This window comes from Conger conger, chromosome 15, assembly GCF_963514075.1.
Source record: "Conger conger chromosome 15, fConCon1.1, whole genome shotgun sequence".
Lineage (NCBI taxonomy): Eukaryota > Metazoa > Chordata > Actinopteri > Anguilliformes > Congridae > Conger > Conger conger.
Genome location: NC_083774.1, coordinates 35054040 through 35074654, shown reverse-complemented (window position 1 = coordinate 35074654; position 20615 = coordinate 35054040). Strand labels below are relative to the sequence as shown.

Here is a 20615-nt window from a genome sequence, read left to right as displayed (position 1 = left end):
GAGATTTGATATCACTTCCTGGCAGTGTTGACTTTGGGAATGCTGAAGTACTCTTGGGTGGAGGGAAGAACTGTCACCCGTTCTGAGAGCAAATGTTAAAGATTTCAAACTTTGTATCTTTGGCATATTTGTTGAAATAAACCGTTTGATTCGTGTCAGCTACTAACTTGGTTGTTGTGTCAAATTTATCCATGAACTATGGGAGAAACCAAAAGTCAGTAACACACGGTAAAAACCAAAATGCAATTTTACCGAATGAATTTAGTAGTCTCATGCTATGTTTGAAGGCCAGTGAATATTTGAGGCCATAATTCAATGGGCATTTGATTCATAATTCCTCAAACCATTTGAGTAAACTGAACTGTTAGGTTTTACTGTCTAACAGCAACTGATTTGGTTCTAATGGCCTAAACAAAAAGATAAATAAAACTGCATAGCAGTTCTTCTGTGATAGCTATGACTGAAATGGGACAAGGGTCATGCTCTGTCTGCAGATGATCTGGCTCCTCGAACAGTGACAGTGGCAACACTTGAACAACATGCATGTCAGCAATAAGTTATTGGCCATTGATCGAATAACGGTGTGGCTACATTTCATTACATTATAGTAATTTGGCAGACGCACTTATCCAGAGTGACGTACATTAACTTGAAAATCATAACCAGGGACTGAGTGCTCTTCCCGAGGGGGAAGTACGGTTTCAAAAAACAGATAAACTGACCAATTAGCAATACCAGTTTTGGCAACTAGAACACCATGAATAGTAAAATAATTAAATGGAAGTGCGATCAGTACATAGAGCATACATGTAGCATACATGGCTAATGATAATAGTGAGGTAGGGAGGGAAAGGTGCAGAGCAGTCTGCGCTTGAAAGTTGTCAGACACTCTGCTGTTCTGACAACCACAGGAAGGTCATTCCACCACCGTGGGGCCAGAACAGACAGCAGTCGTGACCGAGAAGTGCAGGTGTGACGGGGGGGAGGCGGCAGCCTTCCAGAGGTAGCAGAACAGAGAAGTGTGGCAGGTGTGTAGGGTCTTTTTGATATATGCTGAGGCTGATCCCTTAAATACCTGGTATGCAACCACCAATGTTTTCAATTCCATGCGAGCCATAACAGGTAGCCAGTTCAGGTCATTGAGCACTGAGTTGGGGGGGGGGGGAATGTTTGCGGACGTTTAAGCCTTCCCTTTGCTGACCCATGGGCAACTTAATTATTGAGCACATTTTATTTATCACTCAAGTTATTCATACAGAATCTTCGAGTAATATGGCATCATGTTGATACATTATGGATGCATTTTATGGTTGTCAGTTCCCAACATTTTACTGTACCATGTAACAGTTTTACTGGAATGAAAAGGTTGATTCAGTTTATGTCATCCAATTGGTGATATGCTATTCTGAAGAAAGAGCAATACAGTTAAAAATAACAATGTAATAATAATCACACCTTCCCCTCCACCCAAATATTCACACCTTCTCCACTCCCACTCATAATCTGCTTCTCAGGATTTTGCTGATGTAAAAACTACTGAATTCACTTTTCCCAGAGACGCAGATAATATGTCCTCTTGCCACCATTATTTATTTGTTTTTCAATCAGCTGCCATATAGTGAGCACTTTATTAGGTATTTATTAGACTTATTCTTTAGACTTATTGGTCTTCTGCTGCTGTATCCTATCCACTTAGAGGTTTGACATGTTGTGTGTTCAGAGATGCTCTTCTGCATACCACTGTTGTAATGCATGGGTATTTGCGTTACTGTCACCTTCCTGTCAGCTTTGACCAGTCTGGCCCTTCTCCATTGACCTCTCTCATCAACAAGGCGTTTCCATCCACAGAACTGCTGCTCACTAGATTTTTTTTGTAAACTCTTGTGCGTGAAAATCCCAGCCCGTCTGGCACCAACAATCATGCCATGGTCAAAATCACTGAGATCCCATTTTTCCCAATTCTGATGGTTGATGTGAACATTAACTGAAGCTCCTGACCCATATCTGGATTATTTTATGCATTGAACCACTGCCACACAATTGGCTGATTAGATAATCACATGAATAAGTAGGTGTACAGATGTCAAATTGTATTTGCTTGCATTCTGCTGCAGAGAATATTATACTAGTCAACAAAGCCACTTCACTGCACTATGAGCTTGCTGTCAAATAAGTGACTACCAACAGGAATACTGTACTGTACGTCCATTTTGATGAAAACAAAACAGGCCCTGCTGTTGTCTTTGTACAGAGTGTTCCAGGAGAAATAACTCTCCCGCGAGGAGGCTGTGGGTGTGAAAGGCTTCTTTTAGAGGCATCCGTTCACAACCCGTTTGTTATACAATCACTAACCAAAGCCAGCAGTTCTACACCATTATCTAACAGACAAAGAGGGTGGTGGTTCTTCAGAAAAAAGATCTGTTCATTGTACTGAGTTGAGGATAGATATATAACACTTGCCTATGGGTTTTGCTTCCCTGTCTGTATATTAAATTGAGAGGAAACACTAATTATCCCTGCTTGCCCTGTCAGCAAAATTGTATGGTATCTTTAAGTCCCATCCTGGCAGTAAATTGGACTTTGTGATCTAGTTACTTGCCGAAAATCATTGAAATATGTGTGAACTTTGTTTCAGTAAGTTGTTTCAGAACTTTTTACCGTTATTATTTTTGGTCATTTCTGTAGTGTTAGACACAACTGAGGAATTCCAAACAATTGTTCAGAATAAAACTGTCATATTCACACTAGAACCTTCTCTGACTTTAGTACGCCGCGAGGACCTTTGAGGCAAGCTGCACAACTCTTTCTACCTCTCTGTGATTGAGCTGCAGCGAAGTAGAGATCTTAAGCACCATCACAACCATGAGACCCCGACAGCAATACACTGCAGACGCGTTATGTGTTCCAAGGTAGCCACTTTCTTGATGAAAGGGTGGGCAATGCCTTGTGTGCATTTGCTTTTTGAAACAATGTCCCCGGACCCCCCAACAATGTTCTGGGCTAAGCCCCCAATGTCCTCAAACCCTTGTTTGTACAATTCCGTACAGACTTTTAAACTCTTAAGCTGGTGTGGGTTTTTGCATTCATTCCTTTTTTCACGGTGCAATTTTCAATCACTACGGTAGCAGGATATACCATTTGAAAGCATTAAAACTATAACCTATTTTGAGATGCCATTGCTTTTGCAACAACAGTTCCTTGTTATGTAACATGTGGGTGGCAAAACAAGCATGGGGGGACCTCACCTTTTCCACAGACTCCAGGAATCAAAGTAATGTCAGTGTTCTTTTCACAGCAAGGGTCCAGTGAACCAAATGTATAAAAGTTTCTAATTCTAAAAAGAATCCACTCAAAAACAGACAGTATTTTCAGTGAGGAAAGAATCTTCCAGTGAGGACAATCTTCCACTTACACTATGTTTGAGCTTCTCTAACTTTGTTTTAGTAATATTTTATTAAATAAAATTTTATTGTGACTATTGGAAAACAGAGGAGACCAGGATTATGCCTGCAGTCAAAAGGGTTCACGAATAGTAACCATTTTATTTTGGGTATGTAATTTTCATTTGTGAAAAAAAGAAGAAGCTTGTGTCCATCTACAGTCAGGTCATCAGGTGTCAGTGTGAACATTCTACCCGGCATAGAGGTGGATTGTTCTACTCGTGGTGGGTGGAAAGAAATCCACATCTGAAGCTGTTTGAAATTATTTTTAAATTGGTGAAATTATCAGTCCATAAAGAATAATTTATATTTTCCAGTGGCATGGCTTTGAAAGCTAGCAGGGCTAGCTAGATAATTAACTCACTAATTTAACATTTCCACCTTATTAGCATGCTAGTTAGTGAGCTTGCAAATAAAGTGTAGGAAATAAAATGATTTAAGTTTCCGCCATCTGGCTAGATGACTCATACATTTTCAAACTTTACTGTGCTAGCTAGTCTGCTGTAAAGCAGCTATATGCAGAATGAGTCATCAGAATCTGCTTATTTCAGGCAAGTGTTACACATCATACTGTATAATTGTGTCACTGAGATCCTTTTTGGGGAAAAATGCGGTGTGTTATGCACATTTAAAAGACAATGTAGCAATTTTTAAAAAATGGTCAACAAACTCTGGCACTGGCATCCCACTTGTTTTCTTTTAGCTGCTGTGTGCTCTGGCTTCCCTCTATTCCCTAATACCTTTCAAGTAGCATGACCTACTTAGCTGCGAATCACTTGTTAGAAATAACCGATTCTCTTTGATATAGTTCAGAGAGCCGGTGCAGCAGGAACAGCGCAGGACAGTGCCGGATGTTTACTGCCCAGATCTCATCACAAAGATCCGGAGCTGACACATAGGTGGACAGGGTCTGTGCCGAAGTTGGTTCTCACTAATAATGCACGTGTGGTGCTGAGAAAAGAAATGTGTGCAAGCAGGGTTGACTCGGCTAGTTCGCTAATTAGCACGGTGGCAGGTTGCCGCAATAACGCTCCCTGATGACGTAACCCTCAAATTCGAAAGAACGTCGTTGTCCTTGGCTAGGTTTGGTTTTGTCTTTAGCCAACTGGTAACGCGTTTGTACAACTAATATTTGGACGGGTGAGAGGCTTGGGTACAAATCCCACCTCTGAAAATCTCTCGTTACAAATGCAAGGAAAAAAGCGTAAGGCCTGATTTACACCAGTTGCAGAGCAGACGCTGGGCAGCAAACTCTTTCTTCACTTTCTTCAACTCAAATTGCGGACAAATATTTATTGAATCCCAGAGGCATGTTTCAGGGGTCGTATTTGTGCCACGCTCATTTGATGCTGCCAGAAACCCGACGAGCGCACCTTTCTGCGCCTTGAGGCTATAGATATGCTGTGGTCACTGCCTTCGCTAGAGCAGAGGCTGCAAGCAGTTCATTTCCGGGTCTTGGTGAGAGATGCTGCTTACTCGCGACACTACAGCTGGCTTTAGCGTAGGTGTCTCAGCCACCTTTTTAATGTAAGTATGATAATATCTTTTTAAAGTCTTTTTTTTTTTTCTCTCTCTCTCTCTCCCACAGGAAAATGTAGTCGCAATCAGTGTTTTTTTTTCTTCAGCTAATGTCTATGCACCTGCTGACTTTATTCTGTTATTAGAACAATACAGTAATACTTTGCGGATGAATAAGGGACAGTTGATTCACTCTGTCACAGTATTAGTGGAGGAGCCGCGGTGGACTTACCGCGCAGTCTCTGGCTCCAAATTGTACAACATGGCGGCCACATAAAATTTTTCTTCCGCGCTTGCGAAACGCCATTTCAGTTGCCATTTCCGTTACACGTGTTGTTTCCATCAAGATGCACAAGAGAGAGTTATGGGAGCTGCTTAGTGGCACTAGAAGCCAAAACATGGAAGTTGCCATATGACTAGTGGGCTTTTTGGCACCAGAGCATGCGTATTGGGGCTGCTTTTGGCACGAGACCAGGGATGTCTAACTGAATTCCTAGAGGGCTGCAGTGTCTGCAGGTTTTTGTTGTTTCCTTTAAAACAGCTGTCAATTAAGGCCTCTAGAACAAGGTGTATGGATGCTTTAGCCAATCAAGGAACCACTGGTGCCAAGAACAACCTTAAAACCAGCAGACACCTGTGCACTAGAGCATGCACACTGGATACTTAAACTTAAAGGAATTAATAGGAATGAGGAAAATCAGAAAACAAAATGGGTGTATTGGAGTGTAATTAGTTCAGTGTGAAGAATTTTTCAAATGTTAAAGTAGCATTCAAAATAGTTTAATTCCGCCAGGGTAAAGTCGTAGTTTTGAACGGACCTCTATGGGGAAGCTTGTTTTCTCCAGGACTTGCAGGAAGTGTTTTCCCCTTTTCTCACAATGTGAAATGTATCAGTGCTCATGACTGCACCTCCCGCTGTCAGTCACGCACAAGCTGTACTCTGAAGCATGTATTTCAAGCACCAATTATCACACCATGACCTACGAGCCGGGCAACAGAACTGATCTGATGAAAAGCCCAGAAGCAACTGGAAGCCCTGCTAGTAATTTTAGGATCTATTTACTAAATTGGGTACTAAATTGCTACTAAGTTTACACGATGGGAGTCTTTTGCTGACTAAATTACTTTTCATTAAAACTGGTTTTGTTTAAAGGAACCAATTATTTTCAAATTCTAAATGGAATTGCAAGTTAACAGAATGGCACTAAATCACAAGGGATTTTTGCTTTTCATTTCTTAATACAAGTCCAGTTAAGGGGATGATTCTACAAAAGGAAAAGAACACCAAAACAACAAAAAAAATCCATTAATTACTGGGAGTGTTTTGCTATTACATTAACGCTTGCATTGATGATATCACTTAATTATCTGTGTAGGCATGTCTGAAAAGCTTAAGCACTTCTGTCTGTATTTGTACTAAATTGTTTTAAACATAGGCCGATATGGCTGGGGAAAAAGAGATCGGTATCGGCCTTAAAAAATTACATTGGTGCATCCCTAATTTTAATTCAATTCAGCTTTATTTTTGTTGCACGTTTTTACTGAGACACTGTCACAAAGACGCTTTACATACAAAATTGGGCAAACACTCGGCTTGAACCCGCCAAGAAACAAGCAAGTGAGGTAAAAAAGGAACTCCCCAGTGGGGAAAAAAGCACTCTCACAATATCTTGTTTGTGACAGTTATAATGCCTTTAGGGTTGTTTCTTTAGTTACTATTGCAAGATTTCGGCATTTTTAGCTTCAAAAAAGCTGGCCTGGAAGAAAATGTTTTCATCTGTTTACGATCATACTCTCAGCATTGGTTCTTCAGGTAAGCAAAACAGGTTTTCACTGTTACTTACAATGTCAAATGTTTGCGATTGCAATTGTACTTTTAGATTCATACATTTGTACAACTTTAGAGATGGGATGATGGAACACCTTTGACAGAAGTTAGACTGCAAAACATTTCTCATTTTGGCAGGTTTAGTTTTTAATTTTCATTCATAAAATGTTCATAAAACAAGCAGTGGTATATTGTCATTTCATAAAATTACAATATACCACTGCCTGTTGTGAGTTACTAATTAAATGTAACTATACTGATACAGCATTATAACCTTGCTAATTATTTTGCTAACTCTGCTATTGTTGTATTGCAGTGCCATCAGCTGTTGACAAATCAGAGGGTGTTCACCGGTATCAGGAGGAAACTAAAGGGCCGGTGCTAAGGTCATCGCTTCACGGTCGAAGGGGCCTCGGCAAGCAAGCCAACGATGAAGCTGACTGTCAACCGCAGGCCAAGAAGAAGAAGATCGATCTCATCTTCAAAGACGTTCTGGAAGCTTCTTTGGGCTCCTCCAAGGGCATGGACAGCGCCATCCCGCTGAGGCAGACCCGGGGCCAGCCGGTCGCTTCCCTATTCAATCACCCCAAAATGGCCACCCTCCAAATAGGCTCCACGTACTCAATCCAGCAGGAGTGCAAACCTGTCGTGGCGGCCCTCTGCCCCACCCCCTCCGAACGGGACGAGGGGGAGCCTGACACAAGGTCTGTGAAGATAGAGGAACACCCTGCCCTGGCCTCGGAGAGCCCCTCCACCTCCTTCTGCCCCAACTGCATCAAGCTGAAACGCAGGATCCGAGAGCTGGAGGCGGAGCTGGAGCGCGTGAGGGCGGGGCCACAGCTGGAGTCACATACCCAGGCCCCGCCCCTGCCAGACCCACTCCCGTTCGAAGAGCTGCGAGGTAGGTCGGGTGGGAAACGGGTGCACGGGGGAGAGTCACGAGGGAGAGCTAAAAATATGTATATAATAATAAAATCATAATTTGTTATGGTCTGTAATACCCTCAGAACAACTGGTATGGCGTGTATTTCCAGGTCAAAACCAAACCTTTCATTCATGTATGGAAAAAAAATAATAATAATAATAATAATTTAAAATGAATATTTAATTGGATTACGTTCTACTCTTGTATGTATGTGTATGTTGATATGGAGAATACTGTGTATTCTGACAATTACAATTTCACTTTATTAATTTTTTCAGCATTTAGATTATTTTATTCAGAGAAAGATTACAAATTAGATTTTTACATACAATCCATTTATAGAGCTGAATATTAGCTGAAGCATATATCCTGTTACCCCTACTAACCATATTTACCTGAACTGCAGCCTTCCACTCCACTGATTTAATCCTTTATGGTATGTCCAGATAATGTTACTTCACTAAAGTATTCCATGTCCTACATTAGAAATGAGATCAGCATATTAGACCATGATTATGGATTGGTATTTTGAAGGTGACTCCTGGATAGAGACATGAGGACAGTTCTCTTCATTGAATCTTAAGACATGGCCCACATATTGTTCTGGAAGTTTCCTTTTTTACTCATACTGTGAAAGCATACGTCCAAAGAGCTTCTGTCTTAATGAATGACATGTCCTTGCTGAGATGAGTGAAGGCTTTTCTTCTGTTCTTCTTGTGCCCACCTTACATTTTACAATAGTCTTTACTTTCATCTGACGCTTTTGTAATAGAAAGTAAATTAAGTGCACCTCTCTCTGTTTTTAATTATAGAAAATGATTGTCACACAACAAGCTTTTTTTCTGGAAATCTTTTCTCTTGAATAAGTTTATCCATACTTGTGTCAAAAAAAGCTTCCACTGTCACATTAAAATACTGAAAAAAAGTGTTTGTTTTTCATTTTAATCTCTGACAATTCTTTCGTTTTAAATTTTCTTCCTGGCTGTGATCGCCATATTAAGCATAGTGAGCAATTGGGGTTACGACGAGATACGATTTACTGTGCAGAAAGAGTAGAATAATTATTCAATATTTGGCTAGCTAACATTGTGGATTACAGTGATTTTGCCGGTTGTATTTGAACTATATGCTTTGTATTATATTACGAACATTGGCTATAATAATAATGGTTTGTTTCCAGTGTTCAAAAGTAGTCGCTAGCTAGCCTTTTTTCCAAAGTCTTTTCACCTCTCTTTGGACCATAGGGAATGTAGGTGGTAGTGCAAATGTCCATAGAGCTCCATGTAACTACACCAGAGCCACGCTCCATGTTTAATTCAGTATGTCCAAAATGGTGGGATGTTGACATTTTCTTTGCATTGATAATAATAATTGAATAATAATATTTGGTCTCATAGACCTGAGAACCGTTGTCTCATATAGACCTGTGTTTGTGTATATACATACTATCTCCTCCTGAGACCTGACAGAAAAAGTTTACCTTTAAGATTTATTTTTTAATTTTTTACATAATACAAGTGCTTTTATTGAATTTTCAAAAAAGAAAACAGAGTTTTTTGTCCTTGTTTCATGATCACATGATGGGCGGTTTTCCTCCTGTTTAAGGCTGGGCAATAAACAATAATGGTAATGGTAATATTTTCTCAGCACAATATGAATCCATGCCATCATGTGGCCTGTGTCCTCCCGTCATATTACCACAGGATTGTTATTTTTATTTATATAGATAATTACTGTTGCAGTTTCTCACCCAGCCATACTTCCTTTAACTCATGTTCAGTTATCAGTCAAATATGGACTTATTGTACTTGCTTCTCTTGGAAATGTACACTGTCTTATTTGCTTTATCCCTGCTCTTTGCACCTGTGCTTGCATTGTGAGTGGAGAAGAGCATCTGTATGATTTTACATGAGTGTAATATAGACCAATTTACTGTATCTGTGGTAATTCTTGTAATGAAACAAGATTTGCCGCATATTCGTCATGTCAATTTGGTTTTGAATGAGGAATGAAGAAATTCCTGTTGAATGGTTCTTTGTGATTGGTGCTGGTTACTCATTGGCTGTTGGCCATCTGCGTCATCCTGAGCGGGGCGGTTTATCTCTGAAAAATCAGGCGGCTGCCGTATGTTTGGGATTCAGCCAACATTTTCCCTATCTTTCACAGTTCAATGATGCATCTAATTTCTCTTCAGAAACTCGGTCTGGCGAGTTAAGCAAACACTAAATATAAGTTGCCCAACTGAGTTTGTGAAGAATTGTAAAGACATGTAAATGGAACCAATGTTGAATGAATAGGGGCAAATGACTGGGTGAAAACAAACAGCAGCCGGTTGCTACACATGCTTCCAATGATGTATGTGCTCATTTCTGATGGTGTCCTGAATCAGCAGTGGAAATTGGAGTGATTGGATTACAAATACTGCTTTGCCGTTCCAAAATAAAAAGGATGGGACCGCCATATCTATTAGAAAACATCCAGAGCTCCTGCTTTAATGATGCAATGATTTTCAGTTCTATCTATACACTTTTATTAATTCAAACTGTTTTTTTGGGGGGTTTTTTTCCTTTACATTGTCATGGTATGCATATAGTGAACAAGCACTTTATTAGGAACATCTGTACAGTGTGTGAGCAGTGATGGGCAAGTGTAAATTAAATTGAAATACAAAAATGTATATAGTAACAAAATGCAAATACTGGACATAGTGAGCAACCTCTATTCCATATCAAATAAATACATGCAAAACTCACATGTCGAGCATGTCTCTATGAAGGTGCTGTCCTCACCTGGGTGTGAGAACTGAATCCTGTGTGTCCTGTCCCCTCCTCCGCAGTGACCGAGGCCATGACTCCCGTGACCGTGGTGCTGGACGAGGACGACCAGGACGTGGACTCTGCGGACGAGTCCATCGCCGCTGACCTGATGGTTGCCGCTGACGACTCGTCCAAGCTGTCCTCCGGGCCGGGCCGGCGCATCCGCCGCTTCAAGCAGGAGTGGCTGAAGAAGTTCTGGTTCCTGCGCTACTCGCCCACGCTCAACGAGATGTGGTGCCACGTCTGCCGGCAGTACACCGTCCAGTCCTCGCGCACCTCCGCCTTCATCGTGGGCTCCAAGCAGTTCAAGATCCACACCATCAAACTGCACAGCCAAAGCAACCTGCACAAGAAGTGCTTGCAGCTCTACAAGCTGCGCATGCACCCGGAGAAGACCGAGGAGATGTGCCGCAACATGACGCTGCTCTTCAACGCCGCCTACCACCTGGCACTGGAGGGCCGGCCCTTCTCCGACCTGCGGCCCCTGGCAGAGCTGCTGAAGAAGTGTGAGTTGAAGGTGGTGGACCAGTACCTGAACGAGGGCGACTGCCAGATCCTCATCCACCACATCGCCCGGGCGCTGAAGGAGGACCTGGCCGAGAGGATCCGCCTCTCGCCCTTCCTCAGCATCATCATGGACGGCCAGAACGACGACCTGCTGGCCGACACGGTCGCCGTCTACGTGCAGTTCATCACCAGCGACGGGCCCCCCGCCACCGAGTTCCTCTCCCTGCAGGGGCTGAGCTGCACCTCCGCCGACGGGTACGTCCAGGCCATCGACCGCGCCTTCGCCATCCTGGGCCTCAGGCTGCAGGACGTGCTGGTGGTGGGCCTGGGCGTCGACGGGTCCAACATCTCCGCCGGCTTGAGGGCCAACCTGTACATCACCATGAGGAAAACTCTGCCCTGGGTGCTGTGCCTTCCCGTTATGATCCACCGACCTCACCTGGAGGTGCTGGACGCCATCAGCGGGAAGGAGCTCTCCTGCCTGGAGGACCTGGAGAACAACCTGAAGCAGCTGCTCAGCTTCTACCGCTACTTCCCGCGCATGATGGCGGAGCTGAAGGCCACTGCCCCCACGCTGTCAGAGGAGACGGAGTTCCTGGGCGACATCCGAGCGGTCCGCTGGATCATCGGCGAGCCCAACGTCTTGAACGCCCTGATCAAAGACTACCTGGAGGTGGTGGCCCACCTGAAGGAGATCAGCAGTCAGACACAGAGAGCGGACGCTGCGGCCATCGCCCTGGCCCTCCTGCAGTTCCTCCTGGACTACCAGTCCGTCAAGCTCATCTACTTCCTGCTGGATGTCATCGCTGTCCTCTCGCGCCTGGCCTTCGTCTTCCAGGGGGACTACCTCCTCATCTCCCAGGTGGACTCCAAGATCGAGGAGGCCATCCGGGAGATCGGACAGCTGGTGGACTCCCCCGGCGAGTACCTGCAGGAGTTCGAGGAGAGCTTCCGGGAGAGCTTCAACGGCGTGGACCTGAAGAACCTGCGAGTGGCCGAGTCCAAGTTCCAGTCCATCCGCGAGAAGATCTGCCAGAAGAGCCAGGGCATCCTGGCCCAGCGCTTTGACGCCCGCAGTCGCACGGTGGTCAAAGCCAGCCGCGTGCTGGACCTCGCCACCTGGCCGCGCAACGAGGACGACCTCCGGGCCTACGGGGAGGAGGAGATCCTGCTGATGTTCGACCACCTGGAGACCGTGCCCTCCGTGGCCCGGGAAGCCTGCCGCGAGAGGGGGGACCCCCGGGGCAGCCTGGTGGTGGAGTGGAGGGACCTGAAAGCCGACTACTTCAGCATGAACGGCTTCAAGGAGGTGATAGGCCACATATGCCGCTACAGGCAGCGCTTCCCCCTGCTCAATCGCATCGTGCAGATCCTGCGGGTGCTGCCCACCTCTACGGCCTGCTGCGACAAGGGCCGGGTCTCCCTGCAGAAGGTGCGCAAGAACAACCGGGCCCGCCTCACCCTGGAGCAGCTCAATGACCTGCTGACCCTGGCTGTCAACGGCCCTCCCATGGCCAGCTTCGATGGGAAAAGGCCCCTGGACAGCTGGTTCGAGGAGAAGTCTGGGAACAGCTTCTCACTGTCGGCGGAGATGCTGAGCAGGATGTCCAACACCGACCAGAAGGCCGTGCTGCACGGCTTGGACGTGAGCACGGAGTTCTGCGACTAGCGAGCCCTTGGCCTCAGCCGACATATTCCAAAAAAGCCATCCCGGAGGGAGGGGGGAGGAGTGATCAGAGCCATCATGTGATTGGCCAAACCAACTGATGGTGGCACTGCTGCTAAGATGGGCTGATCAGTTTCTTTCTTTTTTATGTAAGAGAATTGGGCTAGTAGAATCATACTTTAGCTTGTATTACGCGCTGCACTATGGACGATATATGTGTATAACTTTATATGTAAATACATATCTGTACGTATGCATGTACTTACAATGCAAAAATGTATTCATATAAATATAATCACGAAATCACTGCAAAATGTCACATAAAACCACTTATGTTTCCTTAGGTAGAGTAATGAGGGTATTTTTATAAAGGCAGCGTTTCCAGGAAAGACTTTAAAAGTTGACATTTTTGTATGAAAAGAAGTTATTTCCTATTAAATAGCCGAATTAAATATCCTATTCTTCATATCTTATAATATAGGCTGATTATGTGATTACGTGAAGTTCAACAAAAGGAGGAAGTGGTCTTAGCGTTTCATTGTACTTCATTGCCACTGCTTCGTTGATTGGAATGAGAAATGAAACATCCTGCCAATGAGACTTAGGGCTTACACTCGGCGCAACGTGATGGAAACCCAAACCCAAGTGTCTTTGCTAGTTTAAGGCCAACGCATTTCTTTGTCATTCTCCCGTCCAGCATCTATGCTAGCATATGATCTTGAGTCCATGTGGACAGGTTGGTCTTAAAATGAGGTGTGGTCGTGGTAATTGTTGGTGTATTGCTATTTTGATGCGTCCGAAAGCATTTGCGTTGTGTCCATCCTAGTCTTAAGTCATATCGCAGTCTCACGCCCGCGCCACCCTCCTGTCTATTACACACACAGGGGCACGCACAAACACACATTAAAATATCAAGATTGCAATGTAAAAGATAATTATTTTGTATATGAAAAAACACAATAAACATACATGTTGTACTATTGATCTAAATTAGACAATCACATTATGATAACGACAACTAAAACTCTATAAAACTCAAATAAAAATCCTGGTGAGGAGATGTTGCAATGCTATGTAAGGTTACACACGTATTTGAAAAATGATCCTGGATGAAGACATGACTTATATTGGCCAGCACTGTCCGTACTGCAGTCTCCCAGGAGGATCCCTATTGGAGCCGTAGCTGGCTATCCGCTAAAGACATGGCTGATGACAAGTATAGAGTACGTGAATTGTCATTCAGTTGAAAACTCATGAAAACACGCCCTGTAGCTTAATTTGAAGTGCTAAAAACACAGATGTTTGCAGAAGTCAGGTGGAACATTACAACACAGCCCTCTGAATGTCTGTATATTCTTTGCGGCATGTTGTGCGTTACATAACGTTGGCAGAATTCGCAGATGTTTTGGACATTGATGGATTACAGGAAGGCGTGATGATGGACTGCTGTTGCCTTTAGTGAAGTGAGATCTTCCCACCAGCAGCAGGGGCCAGAACGAATCAGCTGCCATCTGTAGCATTTCTAGCACACAGATTAGTTTAGAAAAAGTCCACATTTTTGTCATAGCTTTGTCCAGGAAATATTTATTTGGACATTTTAAATCACCTTAATGCATTGCAATGTTTTTCAAATACGGTCCAGTTTTTTTTTTTTTATATGATTCAAAATCAAAGATTAACTGTTTTTATTCTTCATTCTTCACATACAATGAACAGGTTTCCATAATTCCGGCAGTTAAAACCCTGCTGGTAAAACTAAAAATCATCAAAGAAAAAAATAAACCTTTTAAAAAAATTACTAAATGATTTGTGTCACTTTACACAATTCTGAGAATTTTAATGGACTCACACAAGCAGGTCTTTCTCATTAGAAGTCTTGCTAAATCCACCTTGATAATCGCAATCCACCAAGGTACAAACGCAGGTGGCTTTAAAGGAAATTAAAGATGACCCTTGTTTTATCACTCGTTACACCCAAGACACACGTATTAATTTAATTAAGCCACTAAGTTCAGCCCTTTTGAACGTCGTGCCATACTTTGCACTCAGTCCATCTGCCATTAATTAAACTAGCAACAGTGTATATGACCATGCCCTCAATAATGTACTTGCGCTTTGCACTTTAGGCTATGCGTTAAGATCATTAAAATGGGGCCCTTAATCATTTACATTTGAGAAAAATCCACACAGGAGAAACCTTTTACAGTTTGTTGCAGTTGCTAACCTCAGTGTTTGGAAAATGCAATTGCAAAATGTATAGCACTTAACTTTTTATTGTCTGGATGAATTTCCCTAGTAATGGCCAATTGTGGTAAAATGTGCCACTTTCTTATGATGTTAATTGTGGATTTTGTATGAGAAGAGATGCTTTGCTGAAATTGCACTTTGCTTAGAGGGCTGTAGCTAACCAAACTCAGTCACAAAAAGCAATTAGGGAATGCCACAAATGTGTTGTGCAGTTGGGATAGATGCATCTGCGCAACCGCATATTGATTTGCTAAGTCTGATAAGAGGCGAGTGCTACCAGCCTCAGGGGCCGTATACTCACTTCCTGTTCTCTCCTTGCCAAGGGTCAACAAGTGAAACAATTCAAAAAAACATTTTCTGGTGGTCTCATTGCAGTAATACTAAGCATTATATGTATATGACTTTTTTTCAATGTTTAGCTTTGTATTTACATATTTCATGTTGAAAGCCATATATGATTGTGCCACCAAATCTTTGCTATTAATTCCCATTGTTAATTCTGTCTGTGTTGATACAGGTGACTTGTGGCTTGTGATTTAGTTTTTAAGGCATGCAACTGCTGTTGTTTTAATTTCATAGTGGTCTTTATAAACTTAAAGAAAAATGTATTTTCATATGAAAATATCATTTCAAATTCATTCACAGTAATTTTTGTGAAGACAGTTTCATATGCTTGAGCTTGGTACAAATGAAACAGTAAGTCACCTGACCAATAAAACATGCCTTAATAATGTAAGTGAATATGGAATAGATATTGCACATTTAGTTTGTGCTGTTTTGCACATGCAATCACTTTAAGATTGAATATTGAATAAGCTTACAATATTAAGCTACTTACATATTCAGCTCACGTTGAGGTTTCATTTATTGAAATAATGCTGATAGAATGCATTTGTTATTTGAACTCGTGCTTAAAGTAGTGCTCTTTCCAAAGACGACTATTTTGGTGTCTCCCCAGTTAAACCTTAACAACAAACCTGAACAAGATTGTTTCTGATCAAACTAAAATGGAAATACAGAAAATGTGTATGCACAGCAATACTGGTAGTTCTTAATATTGTAAACCAACACGGTGGGTGACGAATGTCTCTGTTAAAATGAAAAAAGCTCAATTTTTGTAAATTCAGACCAGGGCTTTTGTGCTTCATTGACCCTTAGTTAGTGTTTTCTGTGGTCTCTTTGGTCCCACACTTGTCTGCGTGTGGCCAGAAATGCTGCTGAAGTGCTCTAAGCCTACTTGCCAAATTTGCAGTTTCCAAGCTGACTGGAAATTGGAATGTGTTTGTCAACGTGAATAATGTAATAAAAGGATTTTTTTTTTCCAAATATTATTTTTAATTGCTTAATATAATAACCTGAGTGTAAAGAAAAGTCTCAAGTGTAAACATCCCTTTTGCTGATGAATATCAATGCAGTACAGAAAGGTCTTTTTGGAGTATTGTGAATGCTGGTGTTTGTGGGATTGCCAGGAAACATTTCTGTGTGCCAAGTGACTAAATCCACTTCATCAAAGGAAGGAAGATGCTGTACACCTGCACACTCGTGTCACACTGGAGAGAGTGTGAACATCGGCTTGCACATGGATACATACTTTACTTGCCTTTAGAGATTGTAATGAAAGGTATTTTGTACTAGAACAAGTCTGCATGGGAGGTTTAATGTTGGCTTAGATTTTTTTAGAACTGACCATTAATGCTATAATGAAAACACAACCCTGTTGCTGCTCAAATGCCTCCTCCTATTTGTCCTTTTATGAAATTAAGTTCTCTTTCTGTCCCTTTCAGTCTTCTGCTAGTTTTGAATCATCTCCACCCGTCTGTGTTTGAGTATGAGAGATTACCTTTTCATGTGAATGTTGGCTGTGGGTTAAGAACCTAATCCAACATATATGAAACAAGACCTGATCCTCTTGTGTCACACTCTAAACTGTCCTTATGGTTTCTTGGCTAAAATACTTTCACCCAGATTCTAAAATGACTTTTACAGCAGAGTAGCCTGTTGCCTAGTGGCTAAGGTGCATGACTGGGCCCTGGAAGGTTGGTGGTTCAAGCCCCAGTGTAGCCACCATAAGATCTGTGCAGCTGTTGGGCCCTTGAGCAAGGCCCTTAACCCCACATTGCTCCAGGGGGGATTGGCCCCTGCTGAGTCAACTGTAAGTCACAAATTATAGACATCTATGCCATTGTAGTCAGGGCCGAACATCTATATTTTCAGGTGAACACTTGCCCTTGTTTGATATTTCTGTTTTATTTAGACAGAGCTGAGAGGGTAATAGATGGTGGGGATGAAGTAGTGCTCCCCCTAGGTGCCTGGAGGACAAAGATTGCTTGAGGCAATACAGATTGAGACAGCATCGAACAGACACCAGACAAGGGACAGATTCAGCGCTGCTAAAGAGCTGCAAGTGGCTGCTGTTAAAAAAGACTTTCAAGCAAATTATTTACTTTGCTTGCCCTCTAAACACTTGTACACCCATATACTCTGATATGAATAAATGCTTTTATCTATTTAGCCAATTAATTTATCCTGACACAAAAACCGTGTTGCTACTTGTCATGATTTTAAATACATGCATGGTTTAAATCACAAGCTTAAGACTTTTAAGCAAACATTGGATACTTGTATTGCTGACTTTTGTACAATGTTAGTGCCTGAGGTGCCACATTTGAAACATTAAAGCAATGAAGCTATCTCGTAATTTTAGAATCTTAAAATTATAAATATAATAACCTTGGACATTGCACTTTGAAAGTTATGTGCTTATTTTATATGCTTTTTATTATTTTATACAAGAGCAAATGGCTAGTGAAACTAGTATTACCACAGATCGATGTGCTAACTAGATGGTCACCTCTGTATTCTTAGCATTCCCTGTGTTATAGCTTGGAGTATGCTGCTTGGCTCATTGTGAATTTTCCACGAAGGCATGTGGATGACTAGAACACCCGTAGGTAGCCTAGCAACAAAAACATCCCTTGAACCCACTGTTACAAACTAGACCACAGTAAGAAAGCATGAATGAGAATGGAACACAGAAGCTGACCATCAGAGTTTTACACGAGTATATGTGGTATTGCCTCACAGTGAGGTTTGTTTTAGGAAAAACTTGGCTCCAGCTTTTATTTTTATTTTATGCTTTCCCCAACACCCCCTCCCCTCTTTATGAATACAACTTTGCTTCCTCAATAAATTAAAAAAAATGAAACTATCCAGAACAGCCATATTCATGCAGTTGATTGTTTTTATTGGGGAACTGTACTTTGTGTGTTGATATAACAAAAGGATCTGGTTATAGGCCTCTTTTCAATCGCAGATTATCAGCTGCTCTTGTACAAAAAGAATGTCACATTTATTATCGGAATGCAAAATGTACGCTTTCTGTTGCATCTCAATCAGATGTTTTTTGGCATTGTATCTGTATAGTAAAAAAGAAAAGTTTAGCCATTGGTATGTAGTGGTCATTTTCACTCTAATGGCTGTGTTATTGCTGCCGTGCATTCATTTAGTTTTTATCCTGTTTTTTATATGATTGTTGAAAACCAGCATGTTGATATTGATCAAATGAGCCAAAACCGCTTCAGAAGGAAACCTGACGGTGTTTAACGTTCTCTCGCCTCCAACTTGAATTCCGCTTTGAAATTTGTGTTTTCTGTCTATCATTTTGTCTTATAACAGGCTACAGTTAAAAAATAAATATATTTACTTAAGTATGCTTATAATTATGATTATATACGTATATGTTGACAAAGGACAATAAGCAGTTATTTTTTAATTACTGGGTGCTTTTCTTTTGGGTTCATAGAACAATATAATCACTTGATGGTGGATTGATTTCTGTTTGGTGGATGGTATTCACTCTTCTGCACTTCAATTATGTGTGTATTTCTGCTGGGATGTGGAAGAATGATTATGAACAACTTCAATATTTACATGGATTTTAGTTTGACAGTACCTGTTTGAAAGCTAATTTACATTTAACACTGGAGACATACAAATCAATATATATTATATGCACACACAAGATAGACTGCTCAACATTACAGTGTTATATTCTGTCAAACAAATGAATTGTTTAATAAAACTTGATACACTTTATATTGAAATGATGCTTTTTGCTTTATTTCACAAAAGTTAATTTAATCATGACTCTTGTTTTGAGTCAACAGAAACTAAAATATATCCGTATAGCAAAGTATATTCAAAATAACAATTTTGAAAGACATTCCCCGGTGTTCATATGAGAATATATTGCCTCTCAATATTTTTTATATTATTTTTATGTTCCCCTTCAATTGGATGTTTACTCATGCAATTCAGGGAGATGTGTTCCTTATGAATTTCACTGCCAAACAGGTGCCCAGTTGTACAGTTGAGGCCAAAATTATTAGCCCCCCTTGTGAAATCAGACAAAACCTTTGATTTCTCCATGGAAATTACCTAAGTGTTTATAGTTTGTTTGTTTCCAAAATATCAAAGACAAAATGCCTCACAAGTTTGATTAGAATATTTTATTGATGCACTGAGTTGAAACAAGAAAAGGCAAAAATGACACAGCTAAAATGATTAGCCCCCTGGCCATTAATAGTCAATAGTGTACCCTTTCTGGGCCACAACTGACAACAACCTCTTAGAGTAGTTCTTCACAAGGTTGGCATATGTCTCTTAAGGGATTTTGACCCATTCTTCCATTGCGAATTGTTCCAGCTAATCCAAATTGCGTGGTTTCCGAGCATGGACATTCACTTTGAGCACCCGCCACAGATTCTCAATAGGATTGAGATCTGGGCTCTGTGCGGGCCACTCCAGGACCTTGGTTTTGATGTCCTTTAAGAACTGTTGGACCAATTTTGAGGTATGCTTTGGATCATTGTCTTGTTGGAAGACCCAGCAATGACCTAAACCTAGATTAAGAGCAGATTTCTTCAAATTATCCTTCAAAATGTCAATATAATTTTCTTCTTTCATGACGCCCTGCACCCGAACAAGGCTCCCTGTGCCTGAGGCTGCAAAACAGCCCCACAGCATGATAGTTCCCACAGTTAAACATGGTGGTGGGAGCGTGTTCTTAGGGTTGAAGGCCTCGCCCTTTCTTCGCCAAACAAAGAGTATTTAAGTATATGAAAGTAAATAACACGTAATATTTGGTAGCATATCCCTTGCTTGCAATAACTGCATCAAGCCTGTGACCCATTGACATCACCAAACTGTTTGATTTATCTTTTCCAGGCTTTTACCGCAGTCTCTTTCAGTTGTTGTCTGTTTCAGAGGGGGTTTTCCCTTCTATCTCCTCTTCAGGAGGTGAAATACATGTTCAATTGGGTTATGGTCTCATGATTGACTTGGCCAGTCTAAGATCTTCTACTTTACTCCCTATTGAAGTCCTTGATTGTTACATTACATTACATTACATGGCATTTAGCAGACGCTCTTATCCAGAGCGACGTACAATGAAGTGCAAATCAAACACAAGTATGAGTGCTAAGAGGACCTGAGGACAGTACAGTTCCGAGTCCTCAATAGAACACACATAATCAGAACCCTTGAAGAGTACAATCAGCTTTCAAACTAGCATACCACAGTTGGCAGCTAGAATACCCGGAATACAACAATACAACAGCCAATAAAAAACAACAATATCTATACAAGTAACAATATCTATACAATCTAT

General features: G+C 41.7%; 1 protein-coding gene across 1 annotated transcript in view; it reads left to right on the top strand.

Moving 5' to 3' along the window:
- The window catches only part of prdm11 (PR domain containing 11), a 49299-nt gene extending 30249 nt beyond the window's left edge, over positions 1-19050 (top strand). Inside the window, exons 7-8 of the mRNA XM_061221788.1 lie at positions 7103-7687; positions 10548-19050. Coding sequence (XP_061077772.1) covers positions 7103-7687; positions 10548-12703 — 2741 coding nt within the window. The 3' untranslated portion in view covers positions 12704-19050. The remainder of the gene's footprint in view (positions 1-7102; positions 7688-10547) is intronic.
- Positions 19051-20615: the final 1565 nt, after the last annotated feature.